Below are 25,197 nucleotides of genomic sequence, written 5' to 3'. Positions count from 1 at the left end.
CTCCCTAAAAACTGCATGTCTTGCCCTGGTGAGGACAGTAGCCACATCCCTTTCACCCTATGACCCCCCCACCCTCTCTCACACACCAACTGCAACAAAAGCCCTGCAGAGAAAAAGTACCTGGTCCCCCTCAATCGCTCAGTACTCATCACCACTACTGCCACATCCCACCACCTCAATCTCCCAACCTCATTCATCACCACCCTCGCCCCACCTGAAACACCTCTCACTTGAATTTTCCCAACCACAACTGAAACTCCTAACACCCTACACCCCACCTTCAAGTCCCCTGATCTAAAACCTACCAACCCCACACACCCGCCCAGCTCCTCCTACCCCACACCCACCACCTCAACCGCCCACCTACTCTTGCCACCACCTCCCCCCCCCTTCACCCCAGTTTTCACTCTGCTCTGGCTTGACATCCCCACCAATCCTGTAACCCACGCTCTGGTCGACTCCATACCCACATAAACGGGCCAACTCTCTATAAAGTACACACCCTTGGTGCCATCTTCAGCTCCCATGACCAGATGCATATAAACCCCCCCCAACCCATATCATCTGGTCCGACCACTTCATTGTCTTTCACCATTCGCTCACCCGCCCCCCTCCATGTACCCGAACCAGAACTATCAACATAAATGCTGGAAGAAACTAAAAATACTTCCCGACCTAGCTGACGCGCTCGGTCTCCTCTCCCTACCTGCGCACGCAATGAACACTTAACCTCCGACGCCTTTGACTCATGGCTCAATACCTCATTAATCCCGCTCACCCCCACTTACAAATCATCGATTCACCATGGCCCTTTTCCTAGATGGTTTACACCAGAACTGAAGACCGCAAAACTACTATATAACTCTCTCGAACGCAAATGGCGGAAAGAAAAAACCACCCTGAGCAAATCCACCTTGGTCTGTCACCATCGCCACTACAAAGCTGAAATCTGGAAAGCAAAAAAAGCCCACTACAACGCCTGAATTCGGAACTGTGAAAACCCCAGCAAAGAACTCCAAAAAAATCATCTCTGAATTCACCAAACCATCATGTACCTCCACACAATCGAGGCGGTCTCACTGGGACTCACTCGCTCTCCACTTCCACACCACTGCTCTCGAAAGAACACATTTCTAATCAACAAACTAGCCCTCTTACACCCACCACACAAACCACCCACCCCACCCTGCAACCCATCCAACTTTCGACTCTTTCACACCAATATCAAATGACCAATTTCTCAAACTTCTCTCCACCCGCAAACCATCCGGCTCCTGCTAGACCCCCGCCCAGCCCCAACCCTCAAAGAAATGTTTGCATCTACCTGCACAGGAGAACACTCAAGAACAATCGTAAACCACTCCCCTTCATTGGGAATTTTTCCCGACACGTTCAAAACCGCTCATGTCAAGCCTCTTCTAAAAAAAAAAAAAAAAAAAACTTCCCTCGACCCTCACGACCCAAAAAACTACTGCCCCATCTAAAACACCAGGTTCCATGCTAAACTAATCGACCAAACCGCCTACTCCAAGCTAAATTCCTTAGTCAAAGCCAACAATCACCTAGACCCTACTCAATCTGGCTTCAGATCCCGACACGGAACCGAAACCACTCTAGCCTCAATCTGGGATGACCTATAAAACACTGCTGACTCTGCAGGATGCGCTGCACTAATCCTTGACCTATCCACCGCCTTTGACACAATCAACCACTCAATCCTCCTCGACCACCTCCACTCCCTTGGAATCCGTGGAAACGCTCTCAAGTGGATAGCATCATTCCTCAGCAATAGGAACCAAATAACCCTACTCTCCTCCTTTACTTCCGCCGCCCGATCAGTCAATACCAGAGTTCCACAAGGACCGTGCATATCAGCCGTCCTTTTCAACCTCTGTCCACCATCCCACGAATAATCCGCTAGCACAATATCCTGTGCTACAACTACGCTGACGACGTCCAACTAATCCTAAAACTCCTCAAATCAAAACCCAGCTGCCAACCCGACCTCTCTGCCTGCCTCCTTGACATTGACTACTGGATGACCACAAACCATCTCCTTTTAAACCCCTCCAAAACCAAAATCATGGTGTCTGGCAGTAGCATTCTTCTGCACCCTCTACCTTGGCCACCTGCCATATGCAATTTCCCGACAACCTCAACCTCAGTAAAAATCCTTGGATGCACTCTCGACTCTGACCTAACCCTCTCGCACCAAGTCAACAACGTCTGTTTGTTACGCTCACCTGGCTCCCACAGAGGCGTCGGTCTGAACTGGACCGCTGCGGTCTCCACCAATGTGATGCGTGGGGCCGAGATGACCGGCTGGACTGGCCCACCTAGCTTTGTTTGCTTGGCCCGTAGGAATATTCTTCTGTAAATGGAGAAAGTGAATTTACCAAAATCGTAATTCCCCCCCCACCTCCCACTGTTCTCCCCACAGATCACCTTTGATGTCCCCTCTTATAGTCTCACCTGATGGTTTGAAAGATGAGCTCTCCATCCTGCATTGAGCATAGGGGCGCGTTGATAACCAGTTGCTTCACTGGCTCGAAGGAATTGGTAAGTTCCAGAACAATATTGACAATGAAAAGTATGTAGTTCGTAAGAGTTCACATGTCTGACTTTCACTCTTGTCCGATTCCTTGCAGTTTGCAGCTTGACCCTAGCGAAGAGTTCCTCGTGGTAGCTGACGAAGTTCAGGTAAGGATTTGGCTTATCCTACACAGTTCAATAAAATAAGGCCAGAATGTAACCTGTGGCTTGCTCCCTTATTCAGGTGTGGAGAGAAAATATGAAGTTCGCGGAATAATGCTTCCGGCGGTAAAATTAGGTAAGTCTATTGTGGTGAGAAGAGTTCCCCTTGTTTGTCCCTTCGTCTCACCTTGTCCTTTTGTTCCCCTTAGGGGCCGGGGTACGGCGAGGATGCAATGGAGACTGCGCCGACCAGTGAAGAGGAATAGTACCCCCGCCGGTAATCAGGTAAGTCTATGGGGGTAGTTACTATTGCCTCTGTTTATTCCCTTGGCTCACCTTTGCTGTTCTTGTGTTCCCCTTGGGTGCCGGAGTGCGGCGGGAATGTGCAGAAGGATGCAGTGTATCGTGAGGATGCTGCGAAGGTCGGTGAGTTCAGCGCAGCGCTGCAGAAGGCGAGGCGACGCACGTAAAATGCTTATTTCTTCCAGCTCGAAGGCGCGGTGGATCCGGAATTCAGGTAAGGATCGAAGGTTTTGCTCTTATTCTAACCTCGTCTCCTTCTGTTCCTCCCTTTTTTCTAGGAGCTGCAGACTCGAGGCAGGCGTGGCAGAAGACTGGATGCAGGCTTGCAGACACAGTGAGCGTTATGCTTCTGGATGCAGAATAACACGAAGCATGTGCTGCTCTTCAGACGTGGTTTAAATAGCCTCCAAAGTAGTCCCAGGTAAGTATTCCTCCCCAGCCCCACCCGAGTAAAAAATAGTCCCTAGGGAAAATAGTCCCTTACAAGCCTCATTTGGCTTGGCGCTCTGCAGCATGGTCTGCATCATGTAAGCTTGACTCTGAGCCTGACACCAGGACTGACTCTCCATAGGCACCAGGACCGCACCCAAACGTCCCTAGCAGGGGTTTTTGGGCTTGCTCAAAATAACTTAATGCCTGCTTCCGGGGTTTCTGGACCTGGTCTGGTTCCCCGGGGGTAGGCATCATGACAAAGTTCTGCCACTATCACCTCAAAATTGTTAGGCGCGTTTTTCCATACCTCTCCTTTCCCAACAGACTCACTGCGGTCCAATCAACTGTAATGTCAAGACTAGACTATGCTAACTCCCTCTACCTCGGAGTCTATGCGTACCACGTAACTAAACTACAAAGAGCACAAAACGCCATACCCAAACTGCTACTCGCACTTGGCCCAAGGGATCACACCTCCCCAGCTCTCAAAACTCTGCACTGGCTCCCAGTTGGACGAAGGGTGACCTTCAAAACCTTATGCATCTCGCACCGAGCAATGCATAAAACCGGACCTCAATATCTGCAGGACAAACTAAGACCCTACCATCCACCACACACTATAAGATCAAGCTCTGCCCACCTCCTAGTGATACCAAAAACCAACTCAGTTAGGTTAGGTGGATCATCATTCTCAGCCCTGGCCCCCACTCTGTGGAACTCTTCCACCCCACATCCGACTCACCGAAGACCTCAAGTCTTTCCGCAAATTATTGAAAACATGGCTCTTCCCCTAAACTGACTCTTAACACAACACACAGTATAAACAGCAACAATAAACAGTAACCCAAGGTTGCTGAATCAAAAAAGCATAGAGACCCGACCGTGAAAATGGAAAACTGAAAATCTGACAGTGTATATTAAAACGGATAAACTAAACAATTGAAAGGTGGATGAAAGGAATTAAATGGATAAAACGGATGCAATGGATCAAACGGGTGAAGCGGATGAATCGGCTGCAGTAGGTATAACGGATGAAGCAGATGGAAGGGACAAAGAGGATGGAAGGGACAGAGTGGGTGGAACAGGTAGAGTGGATGAACGGATGGAACGAACATACCAAAAGGATATAATGGATGCAATGGATATAACGGATAGAGTAGACGTACAGTTGGAGTTGGTGAAACAAATGGGGTGGAGGGAACAGGTGGAGTGGGTGGGACAGGTGGAGTTGAACGAAAAGTTGAAATGAGAGAACGAATAGAGCTGATGGAACAAATGGAGCGGATTAGAGAAGATGGAACAGATGTACTAGATGGAGTAAATGGATCAGGTCAAGTGGATATAGCAGATGGAGTGGATGGAACAGATAGAATAGATGAAATGAACAGAGTGGATGGAACAGGTGGAGTGGTTGAAACAGATTAAATGGATAGAAAGGATGGAGTAGATGGAACGAATAGAGCGGATGGATCAGATGGAGTGGTTGGATCGCTGGAATGCACAGAATGGATGGAGTGCACAGAACTGATGGAATGGATTGAGTGGATGCAATGGACTGAGTGCATGGAACGGCCTTACTGAACACCACCATATCACACTATCACGCTTACTCTCTCCTATACACCACCACTCAACTAGAACACAGCGATACTATGACACATTCGGTATAGCTGTTCTCATACTAACTTCAGCCTCTTACTCCTCAATATCCTAATTAAGCACATCTAGCTGAGCAAACACTGCTAGCTTAAGCGTCTCCTCGGGCCTAACGCAGCCAGAAATCGGTCTGGGTGTAAACCCTCCAGAATGAACACATATTCCTGACCTCCCAACCACGACACCTACCGCTAAGAAGCAGCTATCATGCAAGTGCCACACACACATCCGGTGCACCCACGCACCTTACGACTCTCCCCCTCTCTCTCAACTGACTTGAACTACGGTTCCCGAGGGCGTTCAACCTACCAGCGCTTTGAGATCATACCAATGATACATAAGGCGCTACATAAATGCAAAGTAACATAACACCACAACAATTGGTTACCTGTACCCATTACATCCTTGAATCATATCAACGTAATCGACATGCAATTGCTGAAAAGGTCCATTGGGCCTTGGGATGACTCCTCTAATTACTTTGTGTGCCCAGCTGTGAACTGTTGGAAGATTATACAGTTCACCATAAAATTCCACATGCTCTTAAGTTCGGTATAAACCAGTCTTCAGCGAGCATCGCTGCTACATTCTCTTTTGTCATGTGCACTGGATAGTGCAACTGTTCCAATGCTAATTTTAACAGGGGTATAGGCTTTACTGGTTTACCAGTGCTGTCTTGTCGCCACAAGCTTTCGGAAGGGTTTGAAGAACACCCTCGCTGCTTCCAGAGATTCTTCTCCTCCAGTGGTGCCTCCCCTTGGAGTTCCATTAAATGGGTTTGCCCCATGGTATTATAGCTCTCATGTTCACTTCGTGCAACAATTTTTTCGAAGGGATTGTGTCCTCTGACGTATTCCACATCTATGACAGTTGTGTCCCACAGCTGTCATAGATGTGGAATACGTCAGAGGAACATCCCATCGAAAGAACGTTACCAGTTTGGTAAGTAACTTGTTCTTTATTCACATCAGTGATTTCCACATCCCTGATGGTCTCGCCCTTGGATGCCATACGCTTGGCCTCTGTCTGCTGCTTGATTTCCTCGTGAGATAAAATCTGTCCCTTTTCGTGTGGGCGGCACATTTCATGACTGCTATGCCCACTGGGAGCTGTAGTGCCTTAATGAGCCTTTCCAGTAAGGCTGCATGCTGCACTGGCGTGAAGTCCACTCAGAGGCAGCCTGCAGCGTTGACGTCACATATGCGGAGTCACTGTACACTGTTACTTCCTGGTCCGCGAGAGTTTCAACGCCAATAATTCTGCAGCCTGTGCTGAATAATGAGATGGTAATCGTGCACTAATGAGTACTTGAAATTCTCAGTTTGCTGTGTGCTTCAATACAGTAGTGCCTGTATCTTTGCCCATCGTTCTGATCGATTCTCGAAGAACCATCAACAAAGACCATTTCTCCTTTTGCCAATGAATTTTCTTTCACTCTGGGAATCTCATCATAGCATTCTTCATAGTTTGCGCTGTCATGCAATGGCTCTCCGTCAGTGACTGGTTCTGCTTTGATCATTGCTGGGTTCACTATCTTGCATCAAATTATCTTGATGGATTTGATATGATCACTTCATATGCCGAAGCTCTCTGAGATGTCAATGTGCCTTTTGGTTTCTCTAAAATGGCAAATGAGTGCTCGACGTACAACGTCATGGAGCATCCCATCACAATGGTTGTAGCCTTCGCTATGGCGAACGCTGCAGCAGCTAAACTTTGTTCGCATGGGAAGTGGCTTCTCATCACTGGGTCCATATTCCCACTGTAGTATGCCAGGGGCTTGTACCCCAATGTAGTTCTGTGTGAGCATTGCCGTCAGGACGCTGCCATCTGTATGTGAAAACAGGTAGAATTCCTCTGTATAATTGGGAATCCCTAAAACTGGTGCTGTACAAATGGCTCTCTTGAGTTCGGTAAGCCCCTCCTCCATGGTCTCAGACCATTCAATTTTCCCTTTCGTCACATGTGCCGCCTTTAGAGCCTATAGCAAGGGTCTGGTATATGAGCTGTTGTCAAAGACCCAATCCCTGACATAATTGCAAAGACCTAAGAAACTCTGCATCTGTTTTATAGTGTGTGGCTGAGCAGTCTTCATAATGGCTTCAGCCCTTTCAGGGGTAACCCTTTTCCCCTCATGCGAGATCAGTTGGCCTATGTACAGCACTTATTGCTGACTATATTGTAACTTTCCTTTGTCAACTTTATATACTTTCTCAGCCAATATGGTCAATAGCTGAACAGAATCGCGTCTGCATCCTTCCTCTGTATTGCTGCAAATCAGGATGTCATCCACATATTGTAAGACAACACTCTCTAATGCAACACTCTCTAATGTCCATCTGCAGGACTCTGTTAAAAATCAACGGTGACTCGCAGTACCCCTGGGGTAACCTTGTGCTTTTTAGACGCATCTGTCTGAATGTAAATGATGTCAAATCTTGAGAGGCTGGGTGCAAAAGGGATTGAGAAAAATGCATTTTTCAAGTCAATCACCGTAAAATATTTTGCCTAAACAGGTATATTGCATAGAATTGTGGCCGGGCTAGGGACTAAAGGGAACTCTGTCTCTACTATATCATTTATAGGCCTTAAATCCTGGTTTAAACGCAAAGACCCTCCCTTTGATTTTTTTTTTTGATGGGGTAAACTGCGGTATTGCGTGACGACTCTGTCACCAAAATGCCCTATTCCATCATAGCCGAAATTGTCTTGGAAATTCCTTCATCTGCTTCCCTACACATAGGATACTGTTGTACTTTGGGTAGAATTGCTCCTAGCTTCAACTTAATCCTTACTTCTCCGACTCCTTTCAACAAGCCTACATCATAGGGGCCTGTGGTTCATACTGAGACTGGCACCTGGGCCATGTGGTCTTCAAAATATTCAGGAATGTGCCAGCATCATTCTGAGGCACCTCTCGATCATTCTCACCCAAAAAGTGAGATTTACCATAACTGTTTCGTCTCCATTCGCTTGCTCGTCAAACAGATCGTCATCAGTGACGTCAATCTGTACCCTTCTTCAATGGTGATTACTGTGCACCATTGTCGGCCTTCATCATCGTAACCATCGATTTAAAGCCATTTTCCCTTGCACTATAGCGGTCTGTATTGTCAAGGGAAATACATGTCCCTTTTCCTCATGCATAGGTATTCTTGGCCTAAATAAAAATTCATCTGGGGTCCTTTGTAGTTTGTCTGCAAGGCCTGGTAGCCCCGCAATTAGTACGCATACTCCATACGCAAATATTTTTGGTTCCAATGGGATAGCTCTCATAGCTGTGTCCCGCGTATGCTCTAATCATCTCGCATACGTTCAAATAGTGCCTTCCTGGAGTTGAACAGATTATGCCCTTCTCCATGAATGAGACTGTCATTTTTAACTTTGTCATTAGGTCTCGTCCCAAGATATTTACTGTGGTTTGTCTTGAGTATAGTAGTGGTACATTCATATCACATTCTATAGAGATTGGAAGTGTATCTGTAAAAGGAACACAACTTGTGGCTCCTGTTAAGCCTCGAGTATTTATAGCATCGCCGCACAAGAAGAATTTGCCTTCACTTATACATAAACGTGCTGCACCTGTGTCAACTAAGAAGGAATATTCTTTATCCCCTATAACGACAGCCAACCTTAGCTCCTGGTGAGGGTCTGGTGTCACTGATAGGATAGAACACATCAGGGTTCCCAGTGAGCGGTCCTAGTCCATATACACCTTTGTCCTGTTCTGCATGAATGGACTTCCATCACCAGTGTTGGCTTTTATTGCAGCGTTTGCAGCCTGTCCTGCACTTACTGTCTGACAGTTGCATTGGCGACATTTGAGACTGTCTTTGTGGAAAACTCAAGTCTGAGGTTGCAAGCTTTGCTGTGCTCCTGGCGTGTTCTGCTGCACCGTGTGATTTTGTGCAACTCAATTTCCTCCCTGCTCTAAAAACACAGGTGGATGCAACATACCTGCTCTTGTTCGTTGATCGTTTTGCGCCATGCCTTGGCTTCTGCATGTGCCTGCTAGATGCCTTGTCATTCCACTTGTCCAACATGTGGTGGTGGTCTGATTAATTGGCCATTCGACATATCTTTACTGCCATTTTGCATTTTTTGAAAGCCTCCCTGATTACTCTGCCATCCTCTTCCTCTGGGGTAAAACTCGTTGTTGCCCTGATTACCCTGATGTGGATTATTGACCTGCTGCTCATTAATCCCGTCTGTTAGTGATCCTTGCCCCTTCAATGGAAAATTTTGAGAATTTTTTTCTGCTCTTATTTTGCCTCTTCGGTTTTTCGTGCAGCCTCTTTTTTGTGATTCTTTTCCTGCAGAAGTCTGCAATAGTGTGCTATGGTCAACTATATTTCAGACCATGGATTTGGCCTCGATTCCCACCAATTTCTTGAGCTGTTTCTGTACCTGATCTGGCAGCCCTTGGCATAATATATGGTAGAACACGGATATAGATTTCCCCCAAGATTCACGAGTCTCGAGCATTCATGTGTCTTGAAATTCTGAATGTAAAGCAAAGGATCCTCTGACTCTTTCATTTTATGTGTCGTTATAGCTCCCATGTCGGAAGTATCTGGATCTAGCAATCGTAATGCTTTCCATACCACAGCTCTGCAGTTGTTAAATGGAGCTTCCAAGTGCGCAGAATTAACTGTAGTTACTCCGGGGTAACCTGCAGGTGTCCTCGCATCGTCAGCTCTATCACCAAGTATGGCAATTAAAAGACCTTTTGATATCCCCTATAGCTAACGTGTTCCCTACTGTCATCTTTTCTAGCTCATGTATCCATTTTCCAGTTCCCGATTTTTCAGGTTTTCTTGATCCATGTCTGGCCATGGAATATACTGTGGTCTCGTTCCTCCTTTCTCGAGCAATGGAAATTGTGACACATAGTCCTCCCTCATCGTTTTTCTGTCTAATGCAGGAGTAATGTTTCACATCGCCGCCTACCTGGCAATGTCCTTAGTCAGCTTGGTAGAGACCCCCCCCCCCCCATTGACCATGAGATACTTATTCATGTTGGTCTGACTGTGTAGTTGACTAATGGTGGAGACCCACTAGAATCTGACCATCTTATCCCTTTTCCCCTGGAGAAGCATTTTTCGTGTCTCCTCGCTTCCTCCTTTTCCTCTTTCGGCATCTGATACCATCTGTGCCCAACTTGTGCAACTTCTCTCCCCCTCCTCGTCCCTTTTGATTGTCAACCTGTCTAGGGACAATTCCCTATTTCTGCTACTTCGGGAGGCGTCCTCAGTGTCATACAACTTAGTGCTTTCCAAGCGCTCATCCTCTCCTCTCTCCCTTGGGATACTTGTTCTAGCCCCATTTCATCATATATTCTATTGATTGTCTCGCCAATGCTTCTGGTGTCGAAGTAATCCTTGATATTTGCCCTAGATGTGCCTGGTACTAGATCGTACTCGGGGAAATTCTTTTTCTTCCCAGTCTACTACTGGGTCAGGTTTTTTAACCTCTCTCCAGATATTCACGATCTTGTGCTCTGTCTTCGCTTGCTTTCTAAGTCATCAAATTCTCTGCGCTTCCTTGCTTCCTCTCTGACCCGATCTTCCTGCTTCTTTGCAACTCTTCATTCATTTGCCCTTCGTATTTCCTCATCCCTTCGTCTCTTTAGTCTTTTCTCTTTTCTCCTGTATCTTCTGCTCTTCTACTCTCCGCTGCTCCTGTCTGTTCTGATCATTAGCTGCTCTCTGCTTATGATCGCGTCATCTTTCTTGCTCTTTGTGATATAACTGCTCTCGTCTCTGCCTCTTTTTTCCTGATCCTTTAGTCTTTCAATCCTTTTTCCTTTTTCTTCTCCTTTCTTTGTAAATCGTCTAGCTTCACTTTTTTGTTTCGCGTCCTCAATGCCTTAACCATAGTTTCAATAAAATCTGACCTCCCATCCATTTTTTCAGTTTGAATGCTATATCATCAGTTCTATCCTCATTTCCTTTCCATCGCTTGCCCTCTCTCTGTTTCGAGAGATGTACTTGCTTCTGCCTGGTCTTTTCTCTCGTTCTCGCGTCTCTCCTTGTCCCACGGGACTTTGGAGGCAATATCTCTATCTGTCTTTTTCTGGATTTTTATCACTACTTTGCGTAGCTGACTCATATGCCGGGTTGCTATACCCTGTGGCTGCTTTAAGTTCCCTTAGCGAGTATAATCCTTAATCTTTACTGACTTTGCTTTTCATTTCAGATGAGGCGGGTGGCGTAGAAGGCGTCTCACCCCCCACTGTGCAGACATGAAGTATCCAATTTAACGGCGGCTCCTCTTCCTTATCCTCTTGATGCATCTTCCAAAGCTCTAAACTAGCTAGGCATTTGTCCAACTTTTTGCCAGTGTATGTGGCGTGCAAATGTTGTCATATGCTGCAGGACCGTCTTGGATAGCTATCCACCCTGGGGCCATAGCATAAACATTTTGTTTGCGGTTCCTTTAACCCATTCTGCACTGTACTTTTTCAGCTTAGCTGCGTGTTTTGGCAACTGCTTGCATAAGTGCATTAATGGTGTCATGTCTTCCATGCTTAAATCTGTTCACGTTCTCTTTATATAACACTTGTTATGCTTTTCCGTTTCTTTAAACAACTTCAACAATATGAGCGCGCATGAATCGTCGCAAGCTCCAATCCTGTTTTTCCTCGAAAAATTATACTTTCTTTTTTGAACAACCATCAATTCATATTCTACACTCATCTAAACAATCATGTAATTTTTATGCTAATTTCTCAAAGGAAAAAAAATGTCATTCTATGACGTCACAACAAAAAACACAAGACCGATGTTGACAGACTAGACAAACACCAGCCGGCTACACCAATCTCTGCCTCTTCATTTTACCCCGACATGGGGTGTAAGCTCATCCCTTTCGAGGAAAAGCCTTTTTAACCGCTTCGGTTTCCTAGTTATTCCTATTTTGAGGATTTTGGATGCAGGCGTCTTCCAACCGCTATATTAAGCGTAGAAATTTGGGCGTATCATCTTTTCAGGTGTCGTCCTATCTCTATTTTGTTTCCCGCCTCCCTCAGTTTACTTCTGTGGCATGCACTTTTTTGCCAAAGCACGCAGTCTTTTTCACTCACTGTTCGCATATTTCCTCTCTGGATTCTCGGGATCACCGCTTCTCCTGCCGTTCATCCGGTCAGCTGCTCATAGCAGTGGGAAGAGGTTTTTGGGGGAAAACACAGGTCCCTTCAGACCTTGACCTGCATGTTTGTTTATTCTAGCCACTGTCTATTGGGAGCTTCACGGTCTACTTAGCCGGATGGCAAAGGACTTGTGATATTGCCGAGGACCTAATTACTTTGTAGATGGTTAATGGGTGTCTTGTCTAATCGATAAACAATCCTGTCTCTGCTACCAAGTGTGCACCAGGGCCCCAACCGGCCCATGAAGCTGGGGGGTTGCCCAATGGCACTTTAAGATGGAATAGCAGCACCCGTGAGATGGATGGGGATGCAGATTAATACTCTAGCATCAAATCAATAATGACAACTCAATAGTTTGGCAAAGGGAGTCTGTTTAATGACAAGTACAAAAAACTAAGTTTCATGAATATCAGCGGTTTCGCAACTCCAACGAACTTCATAAAAACATTTATACTAAAAACTCGTCATCACTGATGCGTAACACTTAGGATATTGCATGCAATTCTATTGGTTCTAGTATAGGTGCTATATCTCTATATGGTAACTGAGTGAGCGGATTGGGTAAAAATTGTCAGGCGGGACATCGAAGCTCTGCCTTAAAAATGGCTACTGTAGACATCACTAAAAGTAAGATGTCCCTTTGGTTCTACTAGCTATAGGACCTTAGATTACTTGGTCCACTATGATTGGGTTGGCACCAACCCCACTCATACTTTTCCGCTTTGCCTAGCAGCATGCAGAATGGTCGGCCAGGTGCGGGGTGCATGTCCCCTCCCCCGGCCTTCCTCCAATTATTGCTACAATCAATCATCACTTTAGTGGTCATGTGTCAATTATTTCACTGTGGTTGGCCTCAAGACTGCATCTCTTGTCTGGAAAGTTCTGATATCTTTGCATGGCCCACTGCCATGCGTAGGTGTGAAGTCTAACTTCTCGCTCGGCTGGTCACGTGATTCAAACACTGTGAAATTGACTAATTCTCCATTTAATTAGGGTATTTGATTTGTTTTACCCACCACCTGCCTTCAGCTTCTTATCTTGACCTTTCTGAGCAGGTTATTCTGTTCTTTGCTTCATTAATTGTAGCTACTGTAAGTCTATTTTAGATGATATGACCTTGGCTTTTTGGCATGATTTGTCTGTCTGAGTTTCGGTTCTGTCTTTTATTCTTGATTTGTTAACTATGAAACTCTCCTCATGCGGCCTCCAGTAACCTTTGGTTGATTCTGCCTTGTGCATAGTGGAGGTTTTCTTCTATAACATGCTTATTTTGAGGTAGATATGTATAGGTGGCGCTTGCCGCAATCTATCTTACTACTAAGCATAGCAAGCCTCATGATTTTCTTAGCTTTCTTGCGGTTCCAAGTATATGTACATGCGTAAACTGACTATCTTCGTCATGCTCAAGGCATAAGCTTCTTGCATTTAACATTGTTCTTTCACTTTAGGTTCGCGATGTCCCTTGTCCATCGCGACTCATCTTTTTTGTCATTCGCAGGTCATCATATCTTCTATATGTGAGTCAGTCCGGGTTCTTGTGACATCACCATTCATCCCCCCCATTAGGACCTTTTTTGCTCCTTCAGGGACTGTACTCATCATTTTGTTTCACTTGTTGATATGGTTTTCTCAATGGATACCTTACTGTCCAGGTTTTCTTAGGTGTAGGTACTTCAATGACTGCGGTTCTTCTGATGGGTACTGGTTGGAGTGTGGGCTGTACTTGGGACCTCTGCTACATTACGGTAGGCAGCCTGTCTTTGGGCAAGACCGTTGCAAATTGGCGCGTAACTCATCACAAGATGATGTCGAAGTGAGGACATACAAGCTTTGTCATCTGGCCCTGTCTTATCAATGAGGACGAGCTAAAACTTTCCATGTTGTGACCAGTGCTGAGGCAATTACGGCATACAACTGCTATTCTCACACTTCAGCACATTGTATAGCTACCTTGCACCAAAAGAAGGGATATGGAGCAGGGCACTTCAGAAAGCTCATGTGCAGGAAGTATCCACATATGGACAATAAATGTGAGAGAACGCATTCCTAGCAGAGCTTCAGTTCCTTGCTGAAATGAATGCCAAGCGGATATCTTTACAGAAAAAAAGGTGAAATGTTTGGAGAATAGCCACATAAATGAGTTGGCCAGTCCTTGTGTTTGTAAGGTTGGCAGCATCAGGTCATGCAAAATGGATATTAAAGAAAGAAAAAAGGAATGTACAGAGGATGTATGCACATAAAAAGAAAATGCAACGCAAGAAATCTTTGTACCAGTCAAAAAGAGGGTTAATCTGTTTTTTAACATTAGTGTTATTGTGATTGTATCTTACATGTAATTAAAAAAAAATGTCTACACATAATTGGGAAACATAAATGGAAAGTGTGGTAATCGCATGAAAATGCATCATTTATTTGCAACCTGCATGGTATATTTACCAATCAAAGATGCCCTTGGAGATAGTCCTCCAAGATGGCCACCGCCATGGAAGAGTTCAGAGCTCAAGAGTTCATGTGCTGTGTAGGAAGGGATAGGCAGGCACGGGTGGGAATAGCCCTAGGGATTAGCATGGCTAGGGGAAGGGAATGGGAGGAATCCATAACCAAACACCAAATGCACTGTGTATCCCTCCTCAAATGTCATCTCTATTGAAAATCATTACACACCCTCATTCAAAGCATATATTTGAAGCTCTTTTGTTAAAGCTCTTATTTTAATGACAATAGTTTTGGCTTGAAGGTAGCGCATTCAGCACCACCTAATAAACCCAAACTAAAAATGATTAAGTCCATAAATACTTGGCGATTTACATGCTCTGCTCATTAGAGAGAATGTGGGCATACACATGGGGGGAGCAGATGAATGTTTCTTTGTAATGTCTTTGTTGTAATTGATCTGTGAAATATAATGTGTGCTTAGCTACTGTGGTAGCTTTGCCAACTGACAAAATGGGTGGTCACATAAAAAATGATTTGAGCTATTTTACCTAAATGTTAAAAACTTGTCTTCATGCTCAAGTGTAAACTTTATTTTTCTATTTTAGTTTTAACTGGGTTTGAAACTAACAACAAATATGAAATCAAAAATGCCTTGGGGCAAAGAGTTTTCTTTGCAGCTGAAGAAAACGATTGTTGCACGAGAACCTTTTGTGGACCAGCGCGATCCTTCGTAATGACGATTATTGATAATATGGGTCGGGAAGTGATCCGCCTGCATCGGCCATTTAGATGTTCAAGCTGTTTTTGCCCTTGTTGCCTGCAGGAGGTAGGTGCTACTTAGCTTGCTTCATTAATGGATATTGCTGAAAAGGTATAACATGTTACACATAATGTAATTATACTCCTAAGTTAATACTTAAGACAAAATATTATATAAAGGATGAGACGTGAAACCGCTGCACTGGTTACCATGTGTGTAGATGTCATTTGTGGATGTCTTGAACGATTATTGCATTTCAGTAATGTTTAAAATCTTTTGTGAACCTACTTATTGTTTCCGTCTTCTGGCAGTTAATGTATCAATTGCATTCACATAGCCTTATAAACCAAGGAGAAGGGGGTTTTTATCACATAAGAATTATGCGCTTTGGGCCATCAGTTGAGGAATGTAAAGGATTCCAGTCGGGCATCGCACACCAGACCAGGATTCTTGCCCTTAGCCTAGGATGTAGCGCACAATTAAAATACTTTTTCTTTATTTCCTAAAAATGTGCATTGAGCTGGCACCCAACCCGTCTCACACCCCCTTTTACAAATACCCTGGGTCACAATGGACAATGAACCATGCCGGTGAGTGGTAATACAATACTTATTTTAAATTCAAAGAAAAAAACACATTTAATATTGGGCAGTTATCACCCCATGGGTGATGATTACAAAGTAAAATGATGAAATACACTTAGTTTGACCTTGACTAGAACACATCCTAAGCACAAATGAATGGGAGCAGTTTTGCTGTTCGAGTAGATGGCACCCGAGTTGAGATTCCCCCTGCAATGCTTCCTCAACCCCTATTAATCACATTTTGAGTGGATAGAAATGAGCAGCAAGGAGTCATGAATCCTAGTCAGCAAACGGAATGGGAGGCAAAATCAATTTTGAAAACCTTTGCAATTGCATAAATGACACCCAGAATTGGTAAATAATTTATATGTGCGGTTGAATAAATTAGGTAAATATGATTTCTAGCAGTATCAGGGAGGTAAGAACACTAGCAACTACAAGGCAAGGTATCAACAAAGGGCATACAGTTCAGATTACTTTGAAGTGACAACACAGTGCAGTCAAAATCACACACAATTTACATTTGCTGAATTACACAGGTTTAAATGTCAAACTGTTTGAAAAACGGGTGAAATGGACAGAATCAGAATGCGGTTTTTATGCTGGGTGATAGATGCACATCATAGGGATAATATGAAAGTAAGAGTGACTCTAGCTGAATAACTGGATGAGATTTTCAAGGTGAAAGGAATTTCAGTTTTAAAAATAAAAGCAGTTGAAAGAGAATCAGTTTTAAAAGGAAAGGACACATTTCACTTAAACTAGATTTAATGGCTAGACTGTAAAAGAAAGACACAGTACGCTCCAAGGTTAACCTTTTCACCCCGCGTTCAGCTCTGTGGAAATTAATTTAAATTATGCAAGACAGAAATGAGTGGAAGAATGGAGCTAACGCTTGGAGATCAAAGAAAGGATGCACAGAGAATTCTGACAGTTATAAACAAGTTATCAGTGTATTGATGGGATTGCTTAGAAGGTGGAACTAAGACAAGCTATCAAGATGGAGTATGCTATGAGTTGCTATGGGATGGGGAGATGCTCACAATCGGCGTTTGAGTTTGTGATTTGGGACAGCCAACCAGGTTTCTGGACAGTGAGGCAATATCTGGTCAAGGTCACATCGGCAGACTCTCCTAGCAGAACAGCTGGGCCTGTCTGGTCATGGCACAGCAGCCTGCAGGTAGTGGGGCAAAAAGCTGGTCTGGTCCCAGGATACTCTCAAAAAGGGTACCACAGCCTTTCCCCTTTTCTCCCAGCGTTAGTGGGATCTTGTTATGGGGTTTAATTCTGAAGGGTGGTTCTACCTGTATAGGTTCAGCTATGCTCTGGCCTGGCAGTAGGATCTGAAATTTTGCAGAGTGAATGTGGATTAAGAGGGTGTCCTTGTCTCTGAGATTCTACCTTTTCTATTTGGCAAGTGACATCACAGGATTTACTGTTGGCCAGAACTAAGCTAGACCTACCCCTTAAGAATTGGATAGGTCAGCCTATGTTATGTCGCCTCCTCCTTGGGTGTCGCCTCCTCCTTGGGGGGAGGGGGGGATTGCACTGAAGGAAGGGACTGGGTTTTATATGATGTTTTTATGAGGTACAAAGCCACCCTCCAGTCAATTATGCCAAAAGTCAGTTCTGACATGAATTGCACCTTTTTTTTTACAGTTGTGGCACATTCACAAATCATACAGGAAAACTGCATATTCCACACAGAGCATAATACTCCCACTCCCAAGTTTGTAGGACTTTGTTTTGTTGTCCTAATAATTTATCATTTTCAGTTAGAAATATCTTACCTAAAATTCTATACTTTCTACATGTGTGCATATTATCATAAAGCATGTTAGTATTGAATTTCAAAGTGGCACCATATACACTTTGCTCAGAATATACAATGTTCCATCATGTCCATCTCCAACATGCTAGTGAAGGCTACCAGGTCTTAATTTAAAGCCACAGAAATTGCATTTAAACTGTAAAACTCTTGCATTCCTGCATGGTCCGGTTGCAGAGATAAGTCTTAGAGTTTATTAATGTAATAGTCTTATGAGCCAGATGGCCAGCATGGTCTCTCAAATAAGGGCATCATTTCCAAGGCTCCTCTGGAGTTGGCTTTGAAGCCCCCCCCCGCCCCCCAGTTGAAGTTGAGGGGAGTTGGTGTTTGCAATTTCACACCGTCCTGGGACTCTATTGTAACAGGCTTTAGCCCAGACACAGTCTGACGACCGTGTGATATTCTTCCTCTTGGTCCATTCAGTTTCCAAGGGGGTGGCCATTTGGTGGCAGTAAATTCTGTTCCCAGGAAAGACATGGGCCCTCTGAAGTAAGGACCTGTCAAACTTGTCTTGCTGGTTCCACAGTAAATGCATTTTTTATTTATTTTATTTATTTAAACCAGCAAGCAGACCTGTGGGAATTTAATGTCCTATATATGTTTTAAACTAATCCCCTCCTAGTTCTATGCAATGACAGTGCCTTAATTCAACTTTACACTTTTTCAATTGACATTTTTCTTGTTTTCAAAAAGCAAATCTCTTTACACGTGGTGAATTCGTCTGGGATGTCGCTTTCAAAGGCGACCTTCTCGCATTCATTTTCTGAATCTTTCCAAAGTCCCAGTCATGTTTCTCTAGCATTGGATCTTTCATAGATTCAGATGCTTGAATATTCCCCGTCGTCGGACCGGGAATCCTTAGTGATTTAAATAATTAACATTTTAAATATATAGATCTCGTGTTAGATATATTTTATTATCTCAATCTTTTTGCGATCTCCTGAAGCACTTTCTGCTCTTTCTGTGCTCAGAAAACATTTTTTCTCTCCAAAAATTCGTCGAGTGAAATCCTCATATCATGGCTGAACTTCCAACTACCAAAAAGCCTTCCCTGTTCAGGGACTGCACGAGGTGCATGAAGAAACTGGTCTACATGAAGGATCCTCATTAGCAATGCATCTACTGCCTGTATCCTCATATCAATAAATGTGACATTTGCAGGACTTTCTACAACAAAACCCTGGAGGACAAACGCAGAGTTTTTACATTTCGAAGCCAAAATCTTCTGACGAAGAATCTGCCAAGACGGCTCCTGTACATTCTAGTAAACCATCTGAGAGGCAAAATTCAAAGGGAAGGGCCTCTTTAGTGGAGTCGGCCGCTTCAGTGGAGTCTTTCTCCCCCTCATAAAAGTAAGAGAAAGGTGGAAATATCCCCCTTTGGGCTCTGGGGACCACAAGAAATGGCATACTGGGAGAAAAACCACCTCCAAAGGTAAGGAGGTGTTTTTAAAAAAAAAAACAGGGGGGCAGTAGTCTACGGATAAGCAGTCTACGAGCGGCTATAGCGATAGAGGCCCATTGACGACCAAGCCGTCGACGAAACCTGTATCATCGACGACACTTCAAACCTAGTCATCGACGACCAAATCTTCGTCGAAATCAGCCTCCACAAAACAATCGACGGATTCCAATCACTCGTCCACGAAGATACCATCTCCAGATAAACTGTCAACCATCGACGAAATCCTCTTCCACGAAGCCACAGTCGACTAAGCATACAACAGCCCAGTCGACGACACCGTCCATTCCTTCGTCCACGGAGAAAATAAAACCCCAAAACAACCGCCACAGACACTACTGTTACACCATCCAATGAAAAAACTGTTCAAAAAAGGTAGCGGGCACTCCTCTCCAGAAAGAACATGGCATGATAACCTGTTGAAAAACAGTGCCTACTACATCAGACTCATGAACCAACAGGTGCACAACTAAGAGATGGCAAAACTCCCAGACATCATTATTCAGGAGAGCAACCCTTTCTCACCCCCAAGGAAGACAGTCCTCCCTGGCAACCAACTACAGAGGAACCCACCGTTCCTTACAATCCAGTACTCATGGAGACGATGCAAAGGATCGTTGTCGAATTCAACAGACGTCAAACAGTAAAGAATAAGTCATCCTTACCGAAAGAGGTAACCCCTCCACAGAGGAACATCCCGCCTCTACATAGCACACCTAGAGTCTCCTTCCAGGAGCAGGCCACATAAAAGGGCACGTTCACCTGAGCCTTCTCGCAGATCCAAGAGCAGGGCACTCAGTGCTTCACTGACAAGGATCCCATCTCCAAGATCACCTAGTCCAAGATCACCTGATCAAAATCCTACAATTGTACCTTCAACCGCATCGGTCTCAGACTGGTAAGAGGATCCTTTCAGGGATTTTTCAGAACCAGAGGAAGGGGAGATTACACATGAGCCTGACACTCCTAGCGAATGGGACGATTACATAGTTGAAAAATCTAGAAAGAAAGACACTCCTGGAGATTCTTCACCTCTGACGATTTGGTATCTTTTCATACCATAATCGGCAAAGCTGTAGACTTATTCAAGTTACAAGTCACATAGGGAGAGAAAGTCAGTGCTTTATGAACACAGGGACAAACGTAGGACAGCACTACAATCCCTCTTGATACCATATGGGATTCTGGATGTAAGATGTTGGCTACACCTTTATCTACTCCTGCTTTGGTTTCAAGACCTGAATAGAAATACAAAGCTCCTGACGCAATGCCACTTTGTCTAAAGGGACATACTAAGCCAGATTCTGACATCACAGTGGCAGCCAGGAAAAAGTTGTCCTATCGTTCATCGCCCTTATCCGCACCTCCGGACAAGTAAGGTCCTAAATTAAAGGCCATGGGAAGGAAGGTATCCTCGTCAGCCTCTCACTATCGGAGTGGGCAATGCACTAGCCATGACAGCACGTTTTGACTCCAAGCTATGGCTACGTATGTCTAAACTAACCAAACATTTACCAGCGGATCTCCAAGAAGAAGCCAGAACAATCATAGCAGACGGGGACACTACCTCAGATCATATCATTTATGCAACAGAGGACGTGGCTGAATCAGGTTTTAGGCAAATGGCTCATGGTACTGTACTGAGGAGACAAGCCTGGATGAAAGCTACGAATTTCAGACCGGAGGTCCAAGCACAAATATTGGACATGTCATTCGATGGGCAAGATTTATTTGGTAAGAAGATAGATGACCACCTCAAAGGAATAAAGATGAACACGGACACTGATCGAGCCATCAGTTCTCTTAAAGACCAGAACAAAGACCGTAAATCTTTTGTCACTTTCGAGGCTCATGCTCCAAATTCAGAGGCTTTAATTATCCGTCCCTATGGCCAAAAGGCGCAGGGAAACACTTTCCAGGACAACAAATGCCACCAGTCCTGTAGCAGGTACTACCAGAGGGGAAGGCACGCCTCTACCCAGGGCAAGACCCAGAATAAACTAAATTGACAGATCATGTCTTTCCCTTCAACGTCACACCCCTGTTGGTGGAACAGTAAGCCGATTTAACCAACGTTGGCAGTCAATAACATTGGACAAGTGGGTGTTACAGGTGATCCGCGAGGGTCACACCATAGAATTCCTGGATCGACTGCCATCCTATGCTACCACCCCTCGCAAAGTACATCTTTTAAGACATGTCATGTCTGAAATTCACAAACTGCTTCAAAAAGCGGCTATCAAACCTTTTGACCTAAAGTCAGCACAAAGAGTTTTTAACAAGTGTCTAACACCTGAAGCAGCAAAACTCAGAAGGACAGGAACAGAAGTATTCCCATTTTTGGGTGACTTGTTGATCAGGGCAAGCTCATACAAACTCACACTCTTGGCAGTTTTGAGAACAATAAACCTCTTAAAAGGGTTAGGTGTTTCAATAAACTAAACAAAATCCTGCCCATTGCCCAGCAGGACTGTTCTCTTCCTGGGTGAGGACTTCGACACCGGCTTTAACAGGGTAAGGCCATCGGCAGACAGAAAAGCAGCTATTCTCCACGTGACCTCATGGTTCCTAGACAGAGTGGCAACCACGGTACACTTTTTCAAATCTCTCCTGGGCATGATGTCCTCATGTATATTTCTCATACCAAATTGCAGACTTCGCATGAGACCAATCCAGGAGGTCCTGGGCCATCAATGGAAACAAGCACTCTGTTCATGGGAGGATACCATCCAACTACCGGAGACCTTACACAAGGCACTTCGATGGTGGAATAGACCTCAAAACCTGTTTCAGGGAATGCCATTTCAGGCACCAACATCTACCCTTCTCGTCAGGACAGGTGCTTCTGTCGGGCTGGGTGGGGCTCACCTAGAGGACCTCCAAACCACAGGCACGTGGTCCACTCTGGATTCTCAACTGCACATCAATGTCCTAGAGCTCAGGGCAATACGGTGGGCGCTGAAAGCCTTCCTCCCGGTATTAGCCAGGCAGGTGGTGACCATCCAGACAGACAATACGACCTCCATGCATTACACAAACAAACCAGGAGGCCCCAAGTCAAATCGTGTGACAAGAAGCTCAACTGCTATGGGCATGGGCATGGGCATTGCACCAGAGTCCAAATCAAAGCGGAACATCTTCCTAGAGTGGACAATGTCCCAGTGGACAAACTAAGCAGAGAGTTCATGACATCCCACAACTAGGAACTAGACGAAGGAATATTTCCCAAATGGGGTCATCCACAGATCGACCTCTTTGCCACCAAAGCCAACAAGAAATGCCACGTATTCTCCTCCAGGTACCCAGAGCATCGGTCAATAGGTGATGCGTTCTCAGTGGATTGGACAGGGAAAGTCCTTTATGCTTTCCCCCCTATCCCTCTCATAGTGAGAGTGCTACACAGACTGAAGGAACAGAATTATTCATTGATACTGATGGCGCCGGATTCGGCCCGGCAGACATGGTACTCAACCCTAAAACGCCTCTCCCGTTGGCCCCCGATACATCTCAAATCTCATCAGGAGCTTTTGACACATCAAAACCGCAAGGTTCTCCTCCACGACCCAGCAAGCATATCCATCAAGGCCTGGTTCCTGAGCGGTGAAAGCTAATGAATCAACATCCCTGCAGATTGCTGGGATATTATCAAGGCGTCTAGGGCTCCTTCTACTCGGATCACCTACATTCGGAAATTAACTTTTCTCTTAGTGGTGAGAAACATCATCAGTAAACCCACTCACAGCATCGGTCGTACAAGTGCTACCTTACTTACTGTACTTGGCCAAAGCAGGATTATCTATATCCTCTATCAAGATTAATCTATCGGCCATAGCGGCATATACAACAAATCCAGATAGTCATTGCTCACTCAACAGGCTGTTAAGATCTTCCTGAAAGGACTGATGCGTACTTACCCACCTACGCCAACATCTGTTCCATCCTGGAGCCTAAGCACGGTACTGACGGCTCTAATGGAACCACCTTACGAGCCTATTCATAGATGTGACATAGAATTCTTATCTTGGAAAACGGCTTTCCTGATAGCCATCACATCTGCCAGGAGGATCAGTGAGTTGCAAGCTTTATCATCAGAACCTCCATTTACATTTTTCCATAAAGACCGCGTCATTCTGAGAACTCATCCAAAATCCCTTTCTTAGGTTATGTCGGAGATGACTCTCACGGAGCGCATTATCCTCCTGACTTTCTTCCAGAACCACACCTCTGATGCAGAGAGAACTTTGCATTCACTAGATGTGGTGAGGGTTCTAAAGTTTTACTTACAGAGAACTAAGGAGTTCCGCTCCTCCAACAGATTGTTCATTGCTTTTTCTGGCTGCACTAAAGGTCAGCATATTTCAAAACAAAGTATGGCATGTTGGGTTTCTCAATGTATCACCCACTGTCACCAGTCTAAAGGCGACCCCTCCCCCCCCCCCCCCCCCCTCCCTCCAACAGGCCTCCTTCGGCTCACTCCACCAGAGGGAGAGCAGCTTCAGTGGTGTTTCACGCAGGGGTAGCATTGAAGGACATTTGCAGAGCTGCTACCTGGAGCACTCTGCACACGTTCGCCAAGCATTACTGCCTGACAGAAGATGCCAACAAAGAATCTGCAGTTGGCCAGGCAGTGCTCCGCCACTTCTTTGCATAAGGTAGCATCAGCCTTCCTCCCGCCTTTCCCTGCGTATGTAACCTTTGTGTTGCTATATGGCAAAGGCTTGCAGAAGTTTTCTGCATATCTATGTATATATGATGTGGGCATGTTTTTACTACTTGGTATTCTATTCAAGCATCTGAAACTATGAAAGATCCAATGCTGAAGAAGTCTCAGTTACTTACCTGTAACTTGTTCTTCTCCAGCATTGTTATCTTTCCTAGATTCACATGCGCCCACCCGCCTCCCCGAGATGCTGCTCCTGCGCTCAGCATCCATCATACTGTAGTCTCTACGGTTAAAAATCTGAAGATGGCCGACTGGGGTGTAGCTTAAACACTGCCACCTCATTAGTTGGGGCCATAAAGGACCAAAGTGAGGTGAAGGGACTACACAAGTGAATGGCTCATAGACCGTAATGGACAATCTACATTCATATTTCTATGGAAATGTTTAATAATTATTAATTCTTTAAATCACTGAGGATTCCCATTCTGACAGGGAATATTCAAGCATGTGAATCTATGAAATATACCAATGCTGGAGAAATACAGTTACAGGTAAGTAACGAAAACTTCGAGGGGATTGTCCTCCGACGTATTCCACATCTATGACAGTAATGACCACAGCTGTGCTGCTTCAGAAAATGTTGTAGGCGCCCTGCATCAATGAGAAGATACATTGTTCCTTGAGGGCCTCCATAGTGGGTTGACGTCACTGGATGTTATATATAGGATGCACAGCACCCGAAACCTCTGTTCCGTTTTTTCCGTGAACATGTTCGCTTCGGAATCTCGGCGCGCTCGATTCTTCTACTTAGATTGCGAAAGTTTGTGAATGTCTTCCTCTTCTTTGACCCCCGAATTCAGCCTTTAGGAAGTCTCGGGACTGTCGTTCCAAAATGTCCATCACGGACCTGCACAACGTATGCCTCTGGTGCCTCATTAACGGTAGTTAGGGTGTCTAAGCCCCATAAATCGAAATCCGCTGGGCTTTCGACCGGCAACTCGAGGGTGAGACTCCACATCAGCGTAAGTCCAGGGGGTTGGGGTCTCGGTCTCGGAGTATTTCCTGCCATTCCTCTGCCACTTCTAGGCTTTCTAGGAAGCGCTGTCACCGGTCGCCTTCCCTGTCCCGTCAGAGGACTCCACCAGAAGGCGGTTGACTTGTCCCACCAAGTCGTCTTCGTCGCCGCCCGAATGGGATGCTTTCCGCCAGCAGATGGCGATTTTCGAATCG

General features: G+C 45.1%; 1 protein-coding gene across 4 annotated transcripts in view; it reads left to right on the top strand.

Moving 5' to 3' along the window:
- The window catches only part of LOC138491668 (phospholipid scramblase 2-like), a 412,550-nt gene that overhangs the window by 240,294 nt on the left and 147,059 nt on the right, over positions 1 to 25,197 (top strand). For all 4 annotated transcript variants that reach the window (XR_011276070.1, XM_069618313.1, XM_069618312.1 and 1 more), the window contains one exon: positions 15,277 to 15,497. Coding sequence is in view for 3 of the 4 variants with exons in the window: in XM_069618313.1 (XP_069474414.1) it covers positions 15,277 to 15,497 (221 nt within the window). In the remaining variant the exon portion in view is untranslated. The remainder of the gene's footprint in view (positions 1 to 15,276; positions 15,498 to 25,197) is intronic.

This window comes from Ambystoma mexicanum, chromosome 10, assembly GCF_040938575.1.
Source record: "Ambystoma mexicanum isolate Mex_15411 chromosome 10, UKY_AmexF1_1, whole genome shotgun sequence".
Lineage (NCBI taxonomy): Eukaryota > Metazoa > Chordata > Amphibia > Caudata > Ambystomatidae > Ambystoma > Ambystoma mexicanum.
The sequence above is the reverse complement of the archived record's forward strand: the minus strand, read 5'-3'. Positions and strand labels throughout refer to the sequence as shown.